The following is a 26,120-nucleotide window of genomic DNA, read 5'->3' on the forward strand; positions in this document are numbered from 1 at the left end:
CTCCCATCATGGGGGCTGTAGTTTAGCAACAGCTGGAGTGTCCCTGTTTGGGAAAACACTGACAGAAAGGCTATGTTCCCATTATGCAAAACGCATAATGAGAACAGAGTCAGGCCTGGTCTGTGTAGCTCGATCTGTCCCTCTGCCCTTGGACTACTACTCCCATCATGGGGCAGAGTCTGTCCCATGATGGGAGTAGTTGTAGTACCGCAGTGCTGAGGGATGGCACTTGCACATTCCCCGGGTGCGGAACTTTTAGGACTAGTACTCCCATCATGGACAGACCCTCGTCCATGATGGGCGTAATAGTCCAGGGGCTGAGGTGCAGATTGCAGCAGGTCATACTGCTGAGACCCACTGCGATCCATATTTATTAAGTTAACAAGCCGGCGGCACATACAGCTATACTGCACTCCCCGCCGGCTCCAGGCTCCTGTATAATTCTCTCACAATTCATAATCGCCGCCACCGGGAGACCAGAACTCTGATTGGTGAATAGTTTATTCACCAATCAGAGCTCACATCTCCCGGCGGCGGCGATTATGAAATTATGACAGTGTAGCCGCATGTGCCGCCGGCTTGTTAACTTGAGGGGTCAGATCGTACCGGGTCATTCTCCAGAGACCCGCTGCGATCTGCATTTATTAACTGTGAAAGCCGGTGGCACATGTGGCTACACTGCACTGCCTGCCGGCTCCTGTATAGACCGCTCATAATTCATAATCACCGCCGCCGGGAGACAGGAGCTCTGATTGGTGAATAGCTATTCACCAATCAGAGCCCCCATCTCCCGGGCGGGGATTATGAAATGTGACAGCTGTATACAGAAGCCCCCACAATAAGACATCTTATCCCCTATCCAAAGGATAGGGGATAAGATGTATAGGGGTGGAGTGCACCTTTAAACCACGGTTGTCTAAGCAGGATTATTGGGACAAGCAGGTGAATTAGGGCTACCTCCAAGCCTGTGGGTATCAGCTGGGGGCAAAATAACCTGCTGGTATGGAGAGGGGGACTGTTAGTGGCTGTCACCCAAACCTTCTAGAATGCAATTTGGTAACAGTAAATTAACAGTACTCTGAAATTTACCTGATTATGTAGACTTTTGGAATGATTTGTTTAACTCCCTTAATATGCTTTTATGACCGTTCTCAAGGTGCTTTATTTTGCATCACTGTAGAAACACATGTAAGTGCCTAACTTCAAGCAGCCCGTCACCCAATAGAGAAGGCAGAAATGTTTTTATTTATTAAAGGGGTTATCCAGGAATAGAAAAATAGAGCTAATTTCTTTCAAAAACTGCTCCCCGTCTGTCTCCAGGTGGGGTGTGGTTCTGCAGCTACATTTTATTGAAGTGAAGGGAGCCAAGTTGTAATACCACACACAACCTGGGCACAGACAGGGAGCTGTTTTGAAAGATATTAGCTCTGTTTTTCTATTCCTGGATAACCCTTTTCTGTTTCAATGTTTTTATTATTGTTAAGATGATCAAAAATGAATAAGCATACAAAACGTATAACGTCAGCAGTACACATTATGCCAACTGTGAGGAATTGTAAACTTCAACAAGTAATTAGCAAAATATTAAGCGTAAGCCCAAAAGGTTCGGATCGCAAAGTCACAAATCAGTTGTGACTTCTCATTAAGGGATTCCTATGAAGGCTCCTCCGCTTCAACAAGAGACACAAGATGAGCCTTTGGAAGGAGCCAAAGCTACCTGAATCAACCAGTATATGATCAGACAAATTAGCCCGGTGACACCGGGTTTTAAACAATACAAAGACAGACACACAAGGGGAAACAGCACAAGGAACGAAACAGGGGAGGGAGAATAGTTCCAGTAGGAGAAAAGGAAAGGAAGGTAAGAGGAGAAAAGAACAGAAACAGAAACTTCAAGAAGGATTACCCAGATTGTCCACCCAAGGTTGCCAGGTAGCCTCAAACGACTGTTGGGAATCATTTAAAAGACTCGTCAATTTGTCATTAGACATTATCCAATTTAACTTATCAGCGTATCAGCTGAAATTGTATAGAACTTGATTTCCAATTAGTCGCTATGGCTATCTTAGCGGCTAGAAAGATGTAGGAAATAAGTTTGCATAGTCCCTTTGAGATATTCGGTATTGGGGCATTTGGTAGAGCTTGCTCCGGGGATTTCACAAGGTTCACACCTGTTACCGACAAAATAAAATAATAGACCCGTATCCAAAAGCGTTTTACACGTGGGCAAGCCCACCAAATATGAACCATAGTTCCCATCTGCTGGCAATTACGGAAGCATAATGGAGAAGCTGTGGGGTACATTTTATTTCCTACATCTTTCTAGCTATCTAAGATAGCCATAGCGTCTAGTAGGGACCAAGTACCATCGAAGGAGCACTTTCCAGCCCGATGTGTTAATGGAGAGTTTGGAGTTGACAGAGGCGCTAAGGATCCCATCTTTCAATTCAATTTCCTTCCCCAGGTCCTTCTCCCAGGCAATCATGTACGGCAATTTGGTGGGGGTAGACAATAAGGTATCATAGATAGTGGATATAATGCCCCGGCTATCAGAAGCTCTCAGGCACAATGATTCATAAGAGGTGCAGGAAGTTATATCCGTCCCCGTCTTCTTAAGACCCGACAAGAAATGAGCAATTTGATTGTAGCGGGTAGCTTATAGAAGGCGCGGAAGTAGGCAATTGGTTTGATACCTAATCTATCAATAAAGTCACCTATGCGAAACAATCCCTTATTCGTCCACCAAGAGAAAGCCAGCGAGACCATGCCAGGAGGAAATTTTGGATTACGCAATAGAGGCGCCACCGGGGTATGGATTGATTGTAGAGAGAATCTATTGCGAAGGCTATCCCATAATTATAGCGATTGCGATAAAATAGGAGGGAGGATTGAGGGCCTTTCCTTTGCTGGGAGCCAATGTAAAAGTGATATAGGGACGGTGGGTGCAGCTAACTGTTCAATAGAAACCCATTGGGGGCTAGAGTGGTGTATGTGAAACTTGGTAAGCTGACCCTGCCTCGCTGCTTGATAAAATTTCTTGAGGTTTGGCACCCCTAAGCCTCCTTGAGAATGGGAAGTCAATGGCGTCCCACGTCCCACTCTGCTACCTCTAGAGCCCCAAATAAACTTGAGCAAATCAGATTGCAAGCAGTCTATAGCTTGAGAGGGAACAGAGATTGGTAGGGCACGGAAAGCGTAAAGTACTCTAGGTAAAAGGTTCATTTTGACTGAGGCAATTCTACCCAACCACTATAGGGGGAAGCTAGTAAAAGTTCGTAAGTCACTCCGAATGTCACAAAACAACTGGGTAAAGTTGGCTGAGTATAAGGAGGAGATCGAGGGGGTCAAATTGATATTTAAGTAAGGAAGACTATGTGTAGTCCATTGGAAGTAAAAGTTAAGTTTCAGTAGTTTAACCGTCCTGTCTGGCAGATTTATGTTCAGAGCTATCGACTTGGAAGAGTTTTATTCCAAACTGGATATCTATGCAAATATGGATAAAACATGGAACAAGTTAGGGAGAGAGGTCAAAGGGGAGGCTGGATAACCCTTTTAATCTTTACTGTTTTTGCCGTCTAAGGCTCTGCGAAGAGAGCATATGAGGAGGCATGGTGCATGAAAATTATGCTCGCCTGAACTAGCTGTGCATAACTAGGCTTATTGCCTTCAAGCACTTCAAATTGAACAGAATGCAATGGTTGCAGCTCCCTAAGGTTCCTAGCCCAATGTAGGAAAAGCATATATCCAGTATTCCTAAAAAGGAGAATATTGCTGTATATGGAAATGCCACACACCAAGGTATTCTTCAAGACGTAAGTAGTTTATTGAAAAAATGGACAATGCATTTTGGTACTGGATTTGTCCCTTCATTAGGCCCTGAAGAGGACCAGATGAGGGGACTGATAGAGCCCTGAAACACATTGTCCTTTTTCTGTAATAAACTACTGATGTCATGAAGAATACCTAGGTGTGCGGTGCTTCCACAGAGCAAACTTCTCCTGTTTTTCGACTACATGTACACTTGTCAGGTGACAGTGCTTATACGAAAAAGCACTGCTCAGATTGTGACATCTGTGCTGCCATCTTTTCTCACCTTTGTACAAGGTAAACAAAAAGTAAAAATAAAGTATCAATAAGCTCATAATAATTATATAATTAAAACCCTAAACACCCCTACCAACAATATTAGAATCCTTGACCAAGCTGTGTTATATAAAATGACCTTAGCGGACACAAATATGTAAAATCCAGGTTAGGGTTCCTTTATGCTGTAAAAAATAAATTGTCACACATTAAAAGCAACACATGTTAAAAGATTCAGAAGTTCTAATAGTTAAAAAAAAAATGGGGGGTATTAAATAGTCTCTGTACAGCCTTGTGGTATATTGGCACTATATAAAAAAAAAAGCCCATAGAAACCAATGAAGTTTTGTATGCATTTTCCATCTCTGATCATGTGAGTCTCACTGACAAGTGCATCGGGTAACATTGATGTCCAATTTGCACAGCTTGATTTGAGCTAAATTCATCTGTTAGTCCGTCTCCAGCACAGCAGCCTCCCAGCACCATTGTCTGTAATGAAGATATTTGTAACAAGGAGAGTCTAAGAGAGTTGCGATGAGAGAACTTCAAGACACTGGGGCTGGCAAGCATTGTCACCTCTTGTTAGGGATGTGATTGGTGCAAGCGAATACTGGCACCAGTATCTTTGTCAGATGTTCTGCTTTCTGTCACTGTGCACAGCTCCTGTCCTGTCTATATTTTTGACAGTGTCTCCTCCGATTATGGCTGTAATGTAACTTGCAGGGTGGCTCTGTGTAGTCTTTCTTTATTCAAAGTCGATCAATGATTTTCTACTCTTAACTCCTTTTGATATGCAGCTCCATGCTTCTTTTGACTTTTCCGTTTTGAAAGGAGTTGTTTCTTCTTGTTATGTTCATATTTAAAGGTTTAGAATTCTGGCAACTAAGACAGACTTATGTTAAATACATGGCCACATCCCTTTTTCCTGATTGTCAGGAAAAATAGGAAAATTCAATGGTTCGAACAGGAACAACAGATCCTTATAAAAGCTTATGTTAAGCATGTGTCCAGAAGGCTGTTCTGCTGCACATGGTGCAACCTGCATGAACCATGTGTGGTGTTACACCATACACCACAGTGCTCTGTAATGCATACCACTACTGAAAAAAAACGTTTGTATGTGTCAACATAAATTGGAGGCATTCAGAGGTACAATAAAGGCTACACCTTAGCAGGCGCCCCATTATGGGTCCATACACAACTGAGCCATATAATAAACATGTGCAGGAGACTTTATACAGAGTCAGAAATTGAATTTTCATTATGTTGTGATGGTACTGTACCTTGATATTGGACCACAATCTTGCATCCATCTGCAGTACCTTATAAACATGAATTTATGGGAAACAATATGTCCATTCTACTCCACCCATAGTAGTAGTAGCAACTACATTGCCCAGAGACTCTTAAAGAGGACCAGCAGTTTTGGAGACAGATGTTGCAGAGAGGAGTCCAACTATACCTGATGTCTCGGTCATGCAGCTTGCCTGACCAAGATACACATTATTGAATCTACTGGCCACCACACATGTCAAGGAGGCAAGCTCTTATTGTTAGGTGCACAGCACTCTCAGTATTTAGGACATTCCCATCTCCTTCTCTCAAGGACAGATAACTCTAGCATCCCATCTATAGCCCTGTGTATAGCAAGTGGGAAAGAACCGGCACTGTGTTCAAGACTCCTGGTCCAAATGGGGCTCAGCGACTGAAGGTAAGACTCAATTCCCTATAGATTTCATATCCACTAGATAAAGAAGCTGCACTCCAAAGTAAACGTGAAAGCAGCGTGGTTTTATTCACCCATCCAAGTTACAGTGCTATGTTTCGGCCTTCACAAAGAGACCTTTCTCAAGGGATTGAGAAAGGTCATCATTGTGAAGACCGAAACATTGCTCTGTAACTTGGATGGGTGAATAAAACCATGCTGCTTTTACATTTACTTTAGAGTGCAGCTTCTTTATCCAGTGGAAATGCCATCTATAGCCAAGAAGAGCTTTCAGTTATAGAATAGCCTTTTTACCCCTTTCCCAGACATAGATACGCAATAAAAGGTCCCACACCATATATAGTGTTTGTCAGAAGCACCCCTATATATGATGTCATTCATAGTCCCCTCCCACATACAGTATCGGTCATAGACCTTCCAAATATAAAATGTAACATACAGGCTCTAGAAGGTTAGGTCTCTATGTTTTGCTGCTATTATTAAGAGTACTCAGGTACATACATTTGTATGTTTTGTCACCTGCTTCTTAACACAGCTTTGTAATGGACCTCTGGTTACAATTTTGTTCTTGAGCTGAGACCTCAGGGGTCCTCTTCATAGGTATGCTCAATAATAAAGTGGAACATTTTTGAATAACTATAAATGAGTCACATTTTTAAGTCAGTGTCATTATCAAATTACTGTTTTTGTAAATATGTTATCTTTTTATTAGACAACACTGAAGAAATCACACTCTGCTACAATGTAAAGTAGTGAGTGCACAGCCTGTATAAAGTTGTGTCCCCTCAAAGTAACTCAACACACAGCCATTAATGTCTAAACCTTGGCAACAAAAGTGAGTACACTCCTAAGTGACAATGTCCAGATTGGGCCCAAAGTGTCAATAGTTTGTGTGGCCACCATTAATTTTCAGCACTGCCTTATGCCTTTTGGGCATGGAGTTCACCAGAGCTTCATAAGTTGCCACAAGAGTCCTTTCCCTATCCTCTATGACAACATGACAGAGCTGGTGGACATTAGAGACCTTGCGCTTCCCCACCTTCCATTTGGGGATGCCCCACATATGGGTTTAGGTTTGGAGACATGCTTGGCTAGTCCATCATCTCTACCCTCAGCTTCTTTAGCAACGCAGTGGTCATCTAAGAGGTGTGTTTGGAGTCATGTTGCTCTGCGGCCCAATCTCTAAAGGGAGGAGATCATGCTCTGCTTTAGTATTGCACAGTACATGTTGGCATTCATGGTTCCCTCAATGAACTGTAGCTCCCCAGTGCCAGCAGCACTCATGCAGGCCCAGACCATGACAATCTCACCACCAAGCAAGACATACTTGTCTTGTACTCCCATACCTGGTTGCCCTGACACACACTAGACATTATTTGTCCTTAGTCTGCTTGTCTTGAGCAAACTGTTTGCTGGCTTTCTCGTGCTTCATCTTTAGAAGAGGCTTCCTTTTGGTATGGCGGCCTTGCAGAACAATTTGATACAGTGTGTGGCATATGATTTAAGCACTGACAGGCTGATCCCCCTCCCCCCACGTCTTCAGCCTCTGCAGCAATGCTGGCAGCACTCATGTGTTTATTTCCCAAAGGCAACCTTTGAGCATGTGCACTTTTGGTTGACCATGGCAAAGCTTATTCTGAGTGGATCCTGTCCTGTGAGACTGCTACATGGTCTTGCCCACAGTGCTGCGGCTCAGTTTTATGTTCCTGGCAATCTTTTTATAGTGTGAATTCACATTGAAAAAAAAACAGATATGGTCGCACATCTACATCAGTCACAGTGATCTAAGGCTTTTCAGCTAAATTTATTACACTTACAGGTAGTTAGTGTACTTAATGATCATGAAGTGCAAGCCCTCTAGCCACGTCACGCAACCTGTAAGTAGCGGGTCCCCAACATCCCTAGCATAAAATGGCACTGCACTGAGCGGTGACCACCACCGCCGCAACACCAGTGCCCACTGGGGGAAGGACCCACTGGCAGAGCAGCCCCAATGCGGTCCAAACCAGACCTTGGGCCAGACCTCCCACAGACACGTCACCGTGGCAGCAATGGACGCCACACAGCGCAGTAAAGTGTGATCTTTTTATTGTGTAGACCATTTTTTTGTGAAGCAACAATTCTTTCTATCACATCCTTAGAGAGTTCTTTTCTATGAGATGCTATGTTGAACTTCCAGTGGCTAGTTGTAGAGAGAGTGAGAGCAATAACACCAAACTTTAAAAAACCAGCTCCCCACTCACACCTAAGACCTTGTAACACTTAGTAGTCACATGAAACCAGGGAGATAAAATGGCTAATTGGGCCCAATTTAGACATTTCTCCTTGTACTCACTTTTGTTGCCAAGCTTTAGACTTTAAGGCCATGTATTGACTTATTTTATAACATTTATACATGAGCTGTGCTCTCACTACTTTACATTGTAGCAAAGTGTTATTTTGTCAGTGTTGTCATGAAAAGATATAGTAAATTATTTACAAAAATGTAAGGGGTGCTCTCACTTATATGAGATACTGTATATATATATATATATATATATATATATATATATACACACACACGTATAATTTTATATATATATATATATGTATATATATATATATATATATATATATATATATATATATACTGTATCTATACAACAATAAAGCATAATGTTATCATGTTTATGTTTTTGGAAAATGGAATTAATATACTTTATATGATCATTTACACTACTGAAATGACAATCGCCTATTTCTTTTGTGTTCCAGGGGTTGCAGGGAAATGCCGCTATATTTACTATGGAAAGCATTCAGAAGGTAACAGATTCATTCGTGATGACCAACTCTGACCTGAGTAATGCGCAAATCTTCTCTCACCTGCTGTCAGGGAACACTGGAATATGGGGGAGGTCAATAGTGTAACCTTTATACTTGGGCTGGCATCTTGAAATTGTATTATCAGAACTATAAATTCTGCTTTTCCTTATGTGTAACAGAAAATAAATCTATGTTTTAAGAGAAAATATGCATTTTCAGACCCTTTTCTTATGTCTACCCCTTGTTCTACTAAACACACTATTTCTGTTAAATACATAGTTTTCCTTCTTAAAAGATTTGCACATACAATTCCTTGTCCATAGAATTTAAAGGGGTTTTCCAGGAATCGAAAAACAGACCTAATTTCTTTCAAAAACAGCTCCCTTACTGTCTCCAGGTTGGATGTGTTTCTGCAGCTCAGTTCCATTGAGGTGAATGGAGCCAAGTTGTAATACCACACCCAAAGTGGAGACAAACAGAGAGCAGTCTTTGAAAGAAAATAGGTCTGTTTTTCGATTCCTGGACAACCCCCTTAAATAAACATGTTTGTATGGAGGCAGACATGTATCACTAAAGCAGGGTACACAAGACCTGTTCTGGGAGGTAGACCTTAGTAAGGTACTTAAAAAGTATCCTTTGATGTCATACACGTCACCTGAGTGAACTGGCTTTTCAACAGCAAAACAGTACAGGTTGCTCTCCTGGATATGACATGATAAAGAGAAGATTATGTAAAACCCAGGAAGAGGTAGGTGACAGATTATAAATCATACCTAATGATCGAATTTTAATGTCTTTTAATGTCTTCGCCTAAACTAGGGATCCAGATTTCAACTTTTATAAATAATAATATTTTAGCATTGATCTTCATATTCACTCTTCACCATGCTCTGCTAGTGATCCCCATTGGATAGAAACAGAAATGTTAAGCCTTCCTTTTTTCCTGCTATTTGAGAACTGATAAAAGGATAACATTAGAATGAGGACTGGGGCTACAGAGACCCACAAAAATATAGCTGACTCCTCGAAAAGTGCTCTAGATGCAGAGTATACATATAGAAAGAAGCTGAAAGAACAGTTGTGTGGTTGTTCAGAAAGCTCTGTTGAGTGCTGTGCCTCCAGTGCATAGCCGCTTCCGGTAAGCAGACCATATACTCACAAGACATATGGTTGCGCACATGATAAATCCCATTCTACACATTCGCTCTATACGTTTGGCAGCAGCTTACCTTCCTCTTTCCTTTCAGAATGCATGCATGTGAGGCCATGCCAAACAATTATTTGTATGGAGGGATCAGGAGAGATAGCTGTTGACTGAATAAACATTTGGCCAAGTGTTATTGCATGTGTTGCTTTAGACCATGGTTGGAAAAAACCTTTTGCCATACAGAGTCTTGCTTCATGTTTATATTCGAAAATATAGGATAGTATTGGTAAATTGGCAAACTTTCTAGAAAAAATATTATTGATATTTAGTGATCATCCTCAGTATTTCCATACCACCCTTTCCTTCACTTCTAGACCTACTACAAGTTCAATGACTGAAAGGGCAAATGCCACATAAATTCATCTTACTTGCAAGTGAAGAGCCTTACACAACTGTAAATGCACGGTCGAGTTAGTACCTTTAGTCAGTCCAGTCCAGTAAAGATAATAATCTGCAGAGAATGGTCTTTTTGTTCATATAGTTGACAGGTACCCTATATGGTCAAAAGTATCTGAACATCCACATAAATGAGTTTGTACATATATGTGGATGTTCATGGACATTAATATTTTGTGGCTGCAAAGGTTTCAACAAGATTTTTCTGGGTGTCTGGAATGTTTGCCCGTTCAAGAGCTTTGTGGGGTCAGGTACTGATACCAAATGAGAAGGACTAGTTCAAAATCAGCGTTCCAATTTATTCTTACTTTACTTCTTACTTACCATTGACTGGAAACTGTTTTTTTTCCACCATCTTACTAAGATATCACACATCACTAAAATCACTAAACTTTATGTCCATCCATTACGACCTCATTTAATTACTGGGACTTTTTGGGGTCTAACTGCTAAGACCCTTCTCTTTTCTAGAACAAAGGGGCTTTTTTCCCCCCTTCATAATAATACCCCTGGGCATGATTGCAATACAAAGTAGCATAGTTTGGAACATTAAAAAATAAAAAAATAACATACCATGTGGGGAAAAAGAGGCAAAAAGATTGCATTGTACTCAGTTTTCCTTTTTATCTGCTTCTTCATTTATTCATGAAAATGGTCTTACAGAGAACATGTTTTGGTTTTTCCTGAATCTCAGGACAGGCTAAAAGGCATCCTCTGTATGACTAGCATTGATCCATCTTTAGAATCTAGAGAACTATAACTTGTAATACAATAATATACAAAAGTAATATTATAAACTTATCCTATCGTAATGGTTTATCCTAACTAAATGCTTTCACTGGTTATGGGAACAAACTTTGGGATACTATATGGAATCCATTTGGAATAACTGTTAACAAGTTGCTCAAAAATTTCCTTTTATTTATTTATTTCTCTAGATAATTTGCTTATGTGACTATGTATGTTGGTCACGCACATGCATGAATGTACAGGGAATTTTCATGTATAAGCTTGGTTTGTCCCCAGCCATGCCTTATAGGAAGAAATTGTGCCTATAAAGGAGACTGTGATGAGAGCTGAGTTTGTCAGTGTGATGGTGATTTCTTGTGAAACAAACATGACTGGGACTTACTTTGCCCACAGAAATATACGCTCTTTGAAAGCTTGTGAAAAGGCTGATCCCACAGTTCTGGTCACACTGTCAGGGAAATTAAAGGAGGACAGAGAATATGGTCAGAAGGGCTCAACCATCCTATGTCATGTAGTGTGCTAACCCTTTACATAACCAATTTTTCAGCAGTGAAGAATATTCTTATTAAACAACAATCCCTTTAAGGTATGTTTGCTGGTAACCAAGATGCTACGTTACTTAATTATCCTGCCTGTCATATGTGTCAGTGTATCTTGTGCAAGTCAAGCTTCTACACATGTAAAGCTAGGAAAACTTTGGTGATGCTGCAGTCTTATACCTAACCCAGATGTTTTGGAGAAGCTCTAAAACTAGTAGGTGATCTCACAACAGTATATGTTGCATACATGTACATACATCTTACTGTATCTTACATAAACCTGCAATGACAGTTCATGGAAAAGCATTACATGTAAGTAAGAGGTGGGGTTTACTACCTATCTGAAATATTGCAAACACTTTTTGGTGCAAACAGAATCAACCATGCCCTATCGAAATGGCTCTACGCAACAATTGTAATGTGTTTAATTTCTTGCATAGAGACACAATTTATTTGATGGCTATTGCCTTTACAGTTTCTAGAAGAGGGATTACAGCTTATTGGTTGCTTATGTACTTGATGGATGCAGTCTCTTGAACAGCACAACTTGCACAGTCTCTTTTTGAGGCCTAATTGTCAGGTCATGACCAAGATTGCTGCTGGTAATTTCTGAAAGTATGAATATAAAGGAGGTAACCCCCTACCACAGCATACCCCACATGGTGCCATTTATGGGTTTTCAGTAGCCATGGGTTTGATATCCTAGTATCTCAAGGGGTATCTGTATAACCTAAGTCACTATTTACTTCCAGAATTACATTGATCAACCACAGCTGCGTTCACATAGTTTGCGTGCCACTAACTTTATGTAACATTTCTAGAACACGAACCCTTAGTATAATTCAAGGCTACAGTTTGCACAGTCTACACAGGGCCATTGCCACTAATAGTAGAGTACCACTTCAACTTAAAGGGGTACTCCAGTGGCCAATTAGCTTTTTCAGTTTCTACTTACCCTTCCAGGTGAGTTTTCTTCTTATGTCCGGTCTCGTGCTTGATCTTTGTTTGTCCTTCTTTTCCTTTCTTTGCACAAGTGTGTCCATGTAGTGTAGCATATATTTCCGTTTTGCCTTTGTTTAAGAAACTACAACTCCCAGCATGCCTCGTAGCCTGTCTCCTTTTTCAGTGCCTTGCCCAACTTGTTTTGCGTTGCTGCCCAGCCCTGTTTGTAGCCGTTTTTCTTTTTTTTCTCCTTTAGCACGCCCTTTCCCTGCCCTGCTCATTAGTATACTTTTCCTCTTTTATTTTAATATCTGGTCTGGATGTGTGCTTAGCATTGGTTGTGAGGCAAGCACATTGTCAGCTCAATCATCTGGGTCCATGACACGTACCAGGATGTTGGCCAATCAGCATCTGTTACCATGCTTGGCTGTGACCTATTAGATTTGCCCTTGCCGTCTATCTGTGTTTATACCAGTGTAGTGCCGTAGAATGTGCTTTGCCATAGAATGTGATAGGGTGACTCAGAACTATTTAGTGCTTGAGCATCACAGCCCCATCACATTCTATTGGCTGACACTCGCACACCCGCCTCTACCATTGGTTACCGCGGGGGCTGGGGGGGGGGGTGCGAGTGTCACGTGACACATATATTTATCCCCAGACACTGTTCATTGCAGTGCGACTTCAGCTACCACAGCAAGACGATGTCTCCTGTTGTGATAGCCGAAGCTTCATGGGCGGCTCGTGCTCGCTTCGCATGTCAGCCTTGCATCCGCAGCTCACAGTACAAGATGACAGCGGGAGGATGGATGTCGGAAGCCTTGCGCCCACAGCTCACAAATCATTCATTCCCCGATGTGGGGAGAATGTGCAGCGCTGCGGCTCACAGGTAACCTTTTCCCCATCACTTTTGGGGGAGGGGGAGAAGCAGAGCAGTGCCCGGGGGTCACATATGATTACTTCCCCGATGTGGGAACAGCGCGCTGCGGCAGACAATACATTAATTCCCTGATGTGGGGACTGCGGGGTGAGAAGCTGACAGAGGTACACCCACGGGGGAATCATGATAGCACGGCAGCTGACATGTTACTAATTCCCCTACCATGGGTGTTACGCCGAGCGCTCCGGGTCCCCGCTCCTCCCCGGAGCGCTCGCTACACTTCCCTCACTGCAGCGCCCCGGTCGGTTCCACGGACCCGGGGCGCTGCGTTACCACCTCCGGCCGGGATGCGATTCGCGATGCGGGTAGCGCCCGCTCGCGATGCGCACCCCGGCTCCCGTACCTTACTCGCTCCCCGTCAGTTCTGTCCCGGCGCGCGCGGCCCCGCTCCCTAGGGCGCGCGCGCGCCGGGTCTTTGCGATTTAAAGGGCCACTGCACCGCTGATTGGTGCAGTGGTTCCAATTAGTGTTTACACCTGTGCACTTCCCTATATCACCTCACTTCCCCTTCACTCCCTCGCCGGATCTTGTTGCCCTAGTGCCAGTGAAAGCGTTCCTTGTGTGTTCCTTGCCTGTGATTCCAGACCTTCTGCCGTTGCCCCTGACTACGATCCTTGCTGCCTGCCCCGACCTTCTGCTACGTCCGACCTTGCTTCTGTCTACTCCCTTGTACCGCGCCTATCTTCAGCAGCCAGAGAGGTTGAGCCGTTGCTAGGGGATACGACCTGGTCACTACCGCCGCAGCAAGACCATCCCGCTTTGCGGCGGGCTCTGGTGAAAACCAGTAGTGACTTAGAACCGATCCTCTAGCACGGTCCACGCCAATCCCTCTCTGGCACAGAGGATCCACCACCTGCCAGCCGGCATCGTGACAGTAGATCCGGCCATGGATCCCGCTGAAGTTCCTCTGCCAGTTGTCGCTGACCTCACCACGGTGGTCGCCCAGCAGTCACAACAGATTGCGCAACAAGGCCAACAGCTGTCTCAACTGACTGTTATGCTACAACAGTTACTACCACAGCTCCAGCAATCATCTCCTCCGCCAGCTCCTGTACCTCCTCCGCAGCGAGTGGCCGCTTCTGGAATACGACTATCCTTGCCGGATAAATTTGATGGGGACTCTAAGTTTTGCCGTGGCTTTCTTTCCCAATGTTCATTACACTTGGAGATGATGTCGGACCAGTTCCCCACTGAAAGGTCTAAGGTGGCTTTCGTAGTCAGCCTGCTGTCTGGAAAAGCCCTGGCTTGGGCCACACCGCTCTGGGACCGCAATGACCCCGTCACTGCCTCTGTACACTCCTTCTTCTCGGAAATTCGAAGTGTCTTTGAGGAACCTGCCCGAGCCTCTTCTGCTGAGACTGCCCTGTTGAACCTGGTCCAGGGTAATTCTTCCGTTGGCGAGTATGCCGTACAGTTCCGTACCCTTGCTTCAGAATTATCCTGGAATAATGAGGCACTCTGCGCGACCTTTAAAAAAGGCCTATCCAGCAACATTAAAGATGTTCTGGCCGCACGAGAAATCCCTGCTAACCTACATGAACTCATCCATCTTGCCACTCGCATTGACATGCGTTTTTCCGAACGGCGTCAGGAGCTCCGCCAGGATATGGACTCTGTTCGCACGAAGCGTTTCTTCTCCCCGGCTCCTCTCTCCTCTGGTCCCCTGCAATCTGTTCCTGTGCCTCCCGCCGTGGAGGCTATGCAGGTCGACCGGTCTCGCCTGACACCCCAAGAGAGGACACGACGCCGCATGGAGAATCTCTGCCTGTACTGTGCTAGTACCGAACACTTCCTGAAGGATTGTCCTATCCGTCCTCCCCGCCTGGAAAGACGTCCGCTGACTCCGCACAAAAGTGAGACAGTCCTTGATGTCTACTCTGCTTCTCCACGTCTTACTGTACCTGTGCGGATGTCTGCCTCTGCCTTCTCCTTCTCTGCTGTGGCCTTCTTGGACTCTGGATCTGCAGGAAATTTTATCTTAGCCTCTCTCGTCAACAGGTTCAACATCCCGGTGACCAGTCTCGCCAGACCCCTCTACATCAATTGTGTAAACAATGAAAGATTGGACTGTACTATACGTTTCCGCACGGAGCCCCTTCTAATGTGCATCGGATCTCATCACGAGAGGATTGAACTGTTGGTCCTCCCCAATTGCACTTCTGAAATCCTTCTTGGACTTCCCTGGCTTCAACTCCATTCCCCAATCCTGGATTGGTCCACTGGGGAGATCAAGAGTTGGGGGCCCTCTTGTTCCAAGGACTGCTTAAAACCGGTTCCCAGTAAACCTTGCCGTGTCCCTGTGCTTCCTCATGTAACCGGTCTCCCTAAGGCCTATATGGACTTTGCGGACGTTTTTTGCAAAAAACAAGCTGAGACTCTACCTCCTCACAGGCCTTATGATTGTCCCATTGACCTCCTCCCGGGCACTACTCCACCCCGGGGCAGAATCTATCCTCTGTCCGTCCCAGAGACTCTTGCCATGTCTGAATACGTCCAAGAAAATTTAAAAAAGGGCTTTATCCGTAAATCCTCCTCTCCTGCCGGAGCCGGATTTTTCTTTGTGTCCAAAAAAGATGGCTCTCTACGTCCTTGCATTGACTACCGCGGTCTTAATAAAATCACGGTTAAGAACCGCTACCCCCTACCCCTCATCTCTGAACTCTTTGATCGTCTCCAAGGTGCCCATATTTTTACCAAACTGGACTTAAGAGGTGCTTATAATCTCATCCGCATCAGAGAGGGGGATGAATGGAAAACGGCATTTAACACCAGAGATGGACACTTTGAGTATCTGGTCATGCCCTTTGGTCTATGCAACGCCCCTGCCGTCTTCCAAGACTTTGTTAATGAAATTTTTCGTGATCTCCTATACTCCTGTGTTGTTGTATATCTGGACGATATCCTGATTTTTTCTGCCAATCTTGAAGAACACCGCCAGCATGTCCGTATGGTTCTTCAGAGACTTCGTGATAATCAACTCTATGCCAAAATAGAGAAATGTCTGTTTGAATGCCAATCTCTTCCTTTTCTAGGATACTTGGTCTCTGGCCAGGGACTACAAATGGACCCAGATAAACTCTCTGCCGTCTTAGATTGGCCACGCCCCTCCGGACTCCGTGCCATCCAACGTTTTTTGGGGTTCGCCAATTATTACAGGCAATTTATTCCACATTTTTCTACCATTGTGGCTCCTATTGTGGCTTTAACAAAAAAAAATGCCGATCCCAAGTCTTGGCCTCCTCAAGCGGAAGACGCCTTTAAACGACTCAAGTCTGCCTTTTCTTCGGCTCCCGTGCTCTCCAGACCTGACCCATCTAAACCCTTCCTATTGGAGGTTGATGCCTCCTCAGTGGGAGCTGGAGCTGTCCTTCTACAAAAAAACTCTTCCGGGCATGCTGTTACTTGTGGTTTTTTTTCCAGGACCTTCTCTCCGGCGGAGAGGAACTACTCCATCGGGGATCGAGAGCTTCTAGCCATTAAATTAGCACTTGAGGAATGGAGGCATCTGCTGGAGGGATCAAGATTTCCAGTTATTATTTACACCGATCACAAGAACCTCTCCTACCTCCAGTCTGCCCAACGGCTGAATCCTCGTCAGGCCAGGTGGTCTCTGTTCTTTGCCCGATTTAATTTTGAAATTCACTTTCGGCCTGCTGATAAGAACATTAGGGCCGATGCTCTCTCTCGTTCCTCAGATGCCTCTGAAATTGAACTCTCTCCTCAACACATCATTCCTCCTGACTGCCTGATTTCCACTTCTCCAGCCTCCATCAGGCAAACTCCTCCAGGAAAGACCTTTGTTTCTCCACGCCAACGCCTTGGGATCCTCAAATGGGGTCACTCCTCCCATCTCGCAGGTCATGCGGGCATCAAGAAATCTGTGCAACTCATCTCTCGCTTCTATTGGTGGCCGACTCTAGAGACTGATGTGGTGGACTTTGTGCGAGCCTGCACTATCTGTGCCCGGGATAAGACTCCTCGCCAGAAGCCCGCTGGTTTTCTTCATCCTCTACCTGTCCCCGAACAACCTTGGTCTCTGATTGGTATGGATTTTATTACTGACTTACCCCCATCCCATGGCAACACTGTTATTTGGGTGGTCGTTGATCGATTCTCCAAAATGGCACATTTCATCCCTCTTCCTGGTCTTCCTTCAGCGCCTCAGTTGGCTAAACAATTTTTTGTACACATTTTTCGTCTTCACGGGTTGCCTACACAGATCGTCTCGGATAGAGGCGTCCAATTTGTGTCTAAATTCTGGAGGGCTCTCTGTAAACAACTCAAGATTAAATTAAATTTTTCTTCTGCATACCATCCTCAATCCAATGGACAAGTAGAGAGAATTAACCAGATCTTGGGTGACTATTTACGACATTTTGTTTCCTCCCGCCAGGATGACTGGGCAGATCTTCTACCTTGGGCCGAATTCTCGTATAATTTCAGAATCTCTGAATCTTCCTCCAAATCTCCGTTTTTCGTGGTGTACGGCCGTCACCCTCTTCCCCCCCTCCCTACCCCCTTGCCCTCTGGTCTGCCCGCTGTGGATGAAATTTCTCGTGATCTTTCCACCATATGGAAAGAGACCCAAAATTCTCTCTTACAGGCTTCTTCTCGCATGAAGAGATTCGCAGATAAGAAAAGAAGAGCTCCTCCCATTTTTTCCCCTGGAGACAAGGTATGGCTCTCCGCTAAATATGTCCGTTTCCGTGTCCCGAGCTATAAGTTGGGACCACGCTATCTTGGTCCTTTTAAAGTTTTGTGTCAAATTAATCCTGTCTCTTACAAACTTCTTCTTCCTCCTTCTCTTCGTATCCCTAATGCCTTTCACGTCTCTCTTCTTAAACCTCTCATCCTCAACCGTTTTTCTCCTAAATCTGTTCCTCCCACTCCTGTTTCCGGCTCCTCGGACATCTTCTCTGTCAAAGAGATTTTGGCCTCTAAAAAGGTCAGGGGAAGAACTTTTTTTTTAGTGGATTGGGAGGGTTGTGGTCCAGAAGAGAGGTCCTGGGAACCTGAGGACAATATCCTGGACAAAAGTCTGATCCTTAGGTTCTCAGGCCCCAAGAAGAGGGGGAGACCCAAGGGGGGGGGTACTGTTACGCCGAGCGCTCCGGGTCCCCGCTCCTCCCCGGAGCGCTCGCTACACTTCCCTCACTGCAGCGCCCCGGTCGGTTCCACGGACCCGGGGCGCTGCGTTACCACCTCCGGCCGGGATGCGATTCGCGATGCGGGTAGCGCCCGCTCGCGATGCGCACCCCGGCTCCCGTACCTTACTCGCTCCCCGTCAGTTCTGTCCCGGCGCGCGCGGCCCCGCTCCCTAGGGCGCGCGCGCGCCGGGTCTTTGCGATTTAAAGGGCCACTGCACCGCTGATTGGTGCAGTGGTTCCAATTAGTGTTTACACCTGTGCACTTCCCTATATCACCTCACTTCCCCTTCACTCCCTCGCCGGATCTTGTTGCCCTAGTGCCAGTGAAAGCGTTCCTTGTGTGTTCCTTGCCTGTGATTCCAGACCTTCTGCCGTTGCCCCTGACTACGATCCTTGCTGCCTGCCCCGACCTTCTGCTACGTCCGACCTTGCTTCTGTCTACTCCCTTGTACCGCGCCTATCTTCAGCAGCCAGAGAGGTTGAGCCGTTGCTAGGGGATACGACCTGGTCACTACCGCCGCAGCAAGACCATCCCGCTTTGCGGCGGGCTCTGGTGAAAACCAGTAGTGACTTAGAACCGATCCTCTAGCACGGTCCACGCCAATCCCTCTCTGGCACAGAGGATCCACCACCTGCCAGCCGGCATCGTGACAGTGGGGACCGTGCGCCCGTGGGGGGAATCATGATAGCCGATTCCCCTGATTCCTCCCTGCGGGCACACGGTCCCCATGGCGGGGAAAGGGTTAACTGTCAGCTGCTGTGCTAATACTCTGAATCCCCCCATGGGCGCACGACCCCCATGGCGTGGAAGGGGTTACATGTCAGCCGCCGTGCTGATACAGGGTATTAAGTAAACTGTGAGTTGTGGGCACAGGGCTAGCTGACAGCAAGAGGAGACATCCATCCTCCCGCTGTCATCTTCTACTTGTCACGACTCGGCTTACGGGTTGTGGATCCGCTGTGTCAGCGAGGGATTGGCGTGGACCGTGCTAGTGGACCGGTTCTAAGAGGCTACTGGTTTTCACCAGAGCCCGCCGCAAAGCGGGATGGTCTTGCTGCGGCAGTAGCAACCAGGTCGTATCCACTAGCAACGGCTCAACCTCGCTGACTGCTGGGAAGGCGTGGGACAGAAGGACTAGGCAGAGGCAAGGTCAGACGTAGCAGAAGGTCGGGGGCAGGCGGCAAGGTTCGTAGTCAGGATGGATAGCAGAAGTTCAGGTACACAGGCTTTGGACACACTAAACGCTTTCACTGGCACAAGGCAACAAGATCCGGCAAGGGAGTGCAAGGGAGGAGATCAGATATAGCCAGGGAGCAGGTGGGAGCCAATTAAGCTAATTGGGCCAGGCACCAATCATTGGTGCGCTGGCCCTTTAAGTCGCAGAGAGCTGGCGCGCGCGCGCCCTAGAGAGCGGAGCCGCGCGCGCCAGCACATGACAGCAGGGGACCGGGACGGGTAAGTGACCTGGGATGCGATTCGCGAGCGGGCGCGTCCCGCTGTGCGAATCGCATCCCCGACGGCCATGACAGTGCAGCGCTCCCGGTCAGCGGGACTGACCGGGGCGCTGCGGGGAGAGAGACGCCGTGAGCGCTCCGGGGAGGAGCGGGGACCCGGAGCGCTAGGCGTAACAGTACCCCCCCCCCTTAGGTCTCCCCTTTTCTTTGACCGGTAACTGCCTCCCCTGGGATGAGGACACCGGGAAAGAATGGAGGGTTTCCTCAACGGCAGGCAGTACAGCAGGAGTGGGAATGGGGAGGGAGGGCAGAGGGCGAAGCCTGGCACGGGGCAGTGTGACACCAGGACGGGGGCCATGAGGAGGCACTGAGGTTTGCCTGACGGGACTGGGAGGGGGGGAGAGGCACTTCCTATGGCAGGCAGAGTCCCAGTTCTTGATCTCCCCGGTGGTCCAATCAAGGGTGGGGGAATGAAGCCGGAGCCATGGCAGACCGAGGAGGACCTCAGAGGTACAGTTGGGTAGGACGAAGAGCTCAATCACTTCGCGATGGGGTCCGATACACATCAGGAGGGGTTCTGTGCGGTAACGCACAGTGCAATCCAGTCTGACTCCATTGACCGCGGAAATGTAGAGCGGCTTGACGAGACGGGTCACCGGGATGCGGAATTTATTCACAAAAGATTCCAAAATAAAATTCCCGGAGGCACCAGAGTCCAAGCAGGCCACGGCTGAGAGGGAGGAGTTGGCTGAAGGAGAAATCCGCACGGGCACCGTGAGACGTGAAGAAGCAGACTTAGAACCAAGAGACGCCACACCCACGTGAGCTGGGTGCGTGCGTTTCCCAGACGTGGAGGACGGATAGGGCAATCCACCAAGAAATGCTCGGTACTGGCACAGTAAAGACAGAGATTTTCTTCCCTACGGCGATTCCTCTCTTCCTGGGTCAGGCGAGACCGATCCACTTGCATGGCCTCCTCGGCGGGAGGCCCAGGCGTAGATTGCAACGGATGCTGTGGGAGAGGTGCCCAGAGATCTAAGTCTTTTTCCTGGCGGAGCTCTTGGTGTCGCTCAGAAAAACGCATGTCAATGCGGGTAGCCAAATGGATGAGTTCTTGCAGGTTGGCAGGAACCTCTCGTGCGGCCAGCACATCCTTGATGCGACTGGATAGGCCTTTTTTAAAGGTCGCGCAGAGAGCCTCGTTATTCCATGATAACTCGGAAGCAAGAGTACGAAATTGGATGGCGTACTCGCCCACTGAAGAATTACCCTGGACCAGGTTCAACAGGGCAGTCTCGGCAGAAGAAGCTCGGGCTGGCTCCTCGAAGACACTCCGGACTTCAGCGAAGAAGGCCTGGACTGTGGCTGTGGCAGGATCATTGCGGTCCCAGAGCGGTGTGGCCCAAGACAAGGCCTTTCCTGAAAGAAGGCTTACTACGAACGCCACCTTAGACCGTTCTGTAGGAAACAAGTCCGACAACATCTCCATATGCAGGGAACACTGAGACAAAAATCCACGGCAGAGTTTAGAGTCCCCATCAAATTTGTCCGGCAGGGACAAGCGAAGGCTAGGAGCGGCCACTCGCTGCGGAGGAGGTGCAGGAGCTGGCGGAGGAGATGGTTGCTGCTGTAGCAGAGGCAGAAGTTGCTGTAACATGGCGGTCAACTGCGACAGCTGCTGTCCTTGTTGGGCAATCTGCTGCGATTGCTGAGCGACCACCGTGGGAAGGTCAGCGAGACTTGGCAGCGGCACCTCAGCGGGATCCATGGCCGGATCTACTGTCACGACTCGGCTTACGGGTTGTGGATCCGCTGTGTCAGCGAGGGATTGGCGTGGACCGTGCTAGTGGACCGGTTCTAAGAGGCTACTGGTTTTCACCAGAGCCCGCCGCAAAGCGGGATGGTCTTTCTGCGGCAGTAGCAACCAGGTCGTATCCACTAGCAACGGCTCAACCTCGCTGACTGCTGAGAAGGCGTGGGACAGAAGGACTAGGCAGAGGCAAGGTCAGACGTAGCAGAAGGTCGGGGGCAGGCGGCAAGGTTCGTAGTCAGGATGGATAGCAGAAGTTCAGGTACACAGGCTTTGGACACACTAAACGCTTTCACTGGCACAAGGCAACAAGATCCGGCAAGGGAGTGCAAGGGAGGAGATCAGATATAGCCAGGGAGCAGGTGGGAGCCAATTAAGCTAATTGGGCCAGGCACCAATCATTGGTGCGCTGGCCCTTTAAGTCGCAGAGAGCTGGCGCGCGCGCGCCCTAGAGAGCGGAGCCGCGCACGCCAGCACATGACAGCAGGGGACCGGGACGGGTAAGTGACCTGGGATGCAATTCGCGAGCGGGCGCGTCCCGCTGTGCGAATCGCATCCCCGACGGCCATGACAGTGCAGCGCTCCCGGTCAGCGGGACTGACCGGGGCGCTGCGGGGAGAGAGACGCCGTGAGCGCTCCGGGGAGGAGCGGGGACCCGGAGCGCTAGGCGTAACACTACTGTGCGAAAAAGGGAGAGAACGGAGCTCCCAACCAATCACGGAACCACAAAAATTCAATGAATATTCATTATGGGGGTGTGGAAAAGGGGCAAAAGCATTTCAGGAGGAAAAAAAACAGCAACGTTTGCAGCACAGACGTCTTGTCCACAACAGTGAGCAAACATGGCCACGAGTGTGGACGACAATCAAAGCAACCAGAAAAAGTACTGCACTTACGTCACAGAAAAGAGGTCAGTAAAAAACGGACATGCTGTGGACAGATGTATTGACTAGTTGATTAAAATTATTCTGACTGCCGATCAATATATATTAATACTTATATATGTATATGCCATTTCTAATGCTAAAAAAATATATTTGTTCACTACTCTTAACCTATATATCCAGCTTGCTATTTGCTTGCAACTAAGATGAAGACCTTGGAATGATGCCAAGAGGCCCAAGATGAGATGTCAGAAGACAAAATATTTGAAGGAGATCTGGAATTTTCCAGTTTCAGAGAGAAAGAGCCGCATAAGTGAACTTTGGCCAAGAAAGAAATAGATGCTTAAATATGCTAATATACACAGAGACAAAGCTCAAATAACCAATCAAAATGTAACATGATGATTTGGACGTCATAACTAACCTCCCTTTTTAATCAAATGTAAAAACGAATGTGCTTCCGTAAAATAAAGAAGAACTCTCTCGGAGAACTCTCTGATAACACTTGGGAACTCTCTGAGTTTTCTTGCTGAGAAAGAGTTTTATACCAACATTTTTGTCTGGTGTATATTTCTTTATGTCGACACTCAGCATTATACAGCAGCAGTCACACATCTTTTAAGGCCTCATCCGCAACCATCCTTGACAGTATAACGTGTGAATTACAAAGTGCTCAACTAACTACAAACACGCTAGATAACCATAAAGCTGTGGTACAGGAGTACCCCTTTAAATTTGGCACTGTAAGATGTATATGTTGTACATCTTGTTAAAACATTACCCTACCTAAAATACTTCATAAAAATGTTTATTTCCTTTTTTATAGGAATCATGGCTTGTAAAAAATACAACTAGGAGTCCCCATACCATCCAGAAAATAATCCTGTCCGGCTGCAGCATCATCTTTGTCCAAGCTAAAGCACAGGCATGGCAAAGTCCATTGAGTGAGGGTGGGACTAGCACTCCTCTGTGCTCACATCTGTCCTATCAGACTGCAGTATGAAAACAGAGAGGAGGTGGTTACAGAGAAGCCTGCTGTGATTTGGGTTAAGAGACCCAGCACAACAGACTAAGGGAAGAAGATGAGTCATATAGACCGAGAGAAAGAGACAGACATGCCTGTCCAAAGCACAGAATGACAAACCAAGTGAGCAACAGAATAAAGTTATTTGGGAGAGAAATATACATGCTAGACATACTGTATGTATACATATATATATATATATATATATATATATATATATATATATGGGAATATGCAAAGCAGCTCATTACACAACCTTTTCAGGTAGTGTTCCTTGGTATCAGCTTAGCTCCTGTTAAGGAATATAAAAAGCTGAACGGGATATATGCCAAGCCAGACTACTCCCCAAAAGGGACGTTTTGACCCATCTGCAGACAGCTGTTTCGGGGTTTTTGCCCCTCGTCAGTACAGAGCAGGGTGATCTGGCTTGGCTGTGGTGAGAGGCCTGAGGCTTTAAAAGGGGTCAGTACTTTCCTCAGGGAGAGGACACCTCTTCAGGTGTAACGGAGATTCAGGTTAGGCCATTTAGCACTCCGCAGGCATTCTGGGTAGGGGAATATGCAAAGCAGCTCATTACACAACCTTTTCAGGTAGTGTTCCCTGGTATCAGCTTAGCTCCTGGATCACGCTGCTCTGTACTGATGAGGGGCAAAGAAGATCTCCCAGCATTGTGGTAGAGATTTTGCGTAGTACGATTGCAGTACTTTTCGTTCTTATTAGAACCGCAATTCTCAAGAGCATACCACCTGAAGATCGTCTCCTGCCTGCCTCGGAACATCTGAAAAAGGAGAAGATCTTGAATGCTGCAGCTCCGGAAGAAGCCGACGAAGAACCTGGAAGAAGGGAATCGGCGGTGAATTCCGGAACAGCGGCGAAGACGAAGGCGGCGCAGAATCTTTTCGAAGAAACTCGCTGCCTCTGGAGAAGGATTTGCATAGCTCCTCCCACCTGTACCGAATCTGCATAGCTCCTCCCACCCGGGAAAGAAGACTTTGCGAAGCCTCTCTCCACAAGCAAGCAAGGAAGCGGAAAAGAGCCTGCTGGAAGAAGCCATGGCCTCAACCAGCAAGTCCACCCAGGAGGCTGCAGGGCAAGGCCTGGAGGTCCAGCCCCAACCACAGCAAGCTTCAACCTCCACCAAGGCAAGGCAGAAGGGCGGCAGAATTCCCAAACTGGAAGCTCCAACCCTGGAGCCCTGGATGAGTCAGACTGTTGCCTTGAAGCTCAAGCCCGTGGACGGAAGGGTGCCGGACATGTCCCAGGACGTGTTCTGCAAGAAGATGCTGGCGGATCAAGGCTTCCCCACGGCTGACACCCTGGGAATAGCAACCTTCTTTTCGGGAATCTTCTACATCACCTTTGCCACCATTGGGACCTGTAGAAGATACTGAGAGGCGGTGAAAGCGGCGAGTCCCGAATCCCCTTTCTCTCGCTTTGTGGGCAACTGCCTTATTCAAAGAGAGGAGAGGCGGGTGACGGTCTCAATGCGGAACCCACACACCCCAGGCACGGACATCTCGACCTTCCTGAAGCGCTTCTGCACCGTGGTGAGGGAGCCCACCCGCATCCTGAACTCACTCGGATACTGGACCTGCAAGTGGTCTGTGGTCGTCAGACTGAACAAGAACCTTGCTTCTCCAGACGGACTACAGCACCTGCCAACAACATTTTCCTTGGGCAACTCCAAAGGACTTATCTTCTACCCGGACATGCCGCAGACCTGCAGGAGATGTGGCAAGATGGGCCACGAGGGCAAGGACTGTACGGAGGATGCCTGCAGGTTTTGCCGTGTGACAGGTCACAAGACCAAGGACTGCCCCAAGAGCAAGACCTGCAACCTCTGCGGATTGGCAGCCCACAGCTGCAAGGACTGCCCCCAGAGGGAGAGAACATGGGCATCTGTGGCAGCGAGAGCACCGAAGCCAGCCCCAGCTCCGGAGCCAGCACCACGGATGGCCAAGCCGACCAAGGAGGGTAAGAAGGCGAAAGCCACCACCCCTGCCCCGTCCCTCCCGCCCCATCCCCTGCCCCTCCCGCCCCATCCCGTCCCACCCCTGCCCCATCCCGTCCCACCCCTGCCCCTCCTGCTCCATCCCGTCCCACCCCTGCCCCATCCCGTCCCACCCCTGCCCCTCCTGCCCCATCCCGTGCTCTATGTAGCGCTGGGTGACCTGATCTGTCCGGACCTGTTGGAGGTGTACGAGGAGATGGTGGTGGGGGGCAGAATGCCTACGTCGTTGAGGGAAGGGATGATCACGATCTTGTATAAGCGGAAGGGGGAGAGATGTGACCTGAAAAACTGGCGTCCCATCTCTCTCCTGAACGTGGACTACAAAATCCTCGCCAAGGTGCTGGACAACAGGCTGAAACCTGTCATGGGGCAGATCGTCCATCCGGACCAGACCTGCGGCATTC

At 47.4% G+C, this 26,120-nt stretch overlaps 1 protein-coding gene across 1 annotated transcript in view; it reads left to right on the top strand.

Moving 5' to 3' along the window:
* The window catches only part of LOC130283185 (leucine-rich melanocyte differentiation-associated protein-like), a 512,903-nt gene extending 504,093 nt beyond the window's left edge, over window positions 1–8,810 (top strand). Inside the window, exon 8 of the mRNA XM_056532387.1 lies at window positions 8,564–8,810. Coding sequence (XP_056388362.1) covers window positions 8,564–8,643 — 80 coding nt within the window. The 3' untranslated portion in view covers window positions 8,644–8,810. The remainder of the gene's footprint in view (window positions 1–8,563) is intronic.
* Window positions 8,811–26,120: the final 17,310 nt, after the last annotated feature.

This window comes from Hyla sarda, chromosome 7, assembly GCF_029499605.1.
Source record: "Hyla sarda isolate aHylSar1 chromosome 7, aHylSar1.hap1, whole genome shotgun sequence".
Taxonomy (NCBI): Eukaryota; Metazoa; Chordata; class Amphibia; order Anura; family Hylidae; genus Hyla; species Hyla sarda.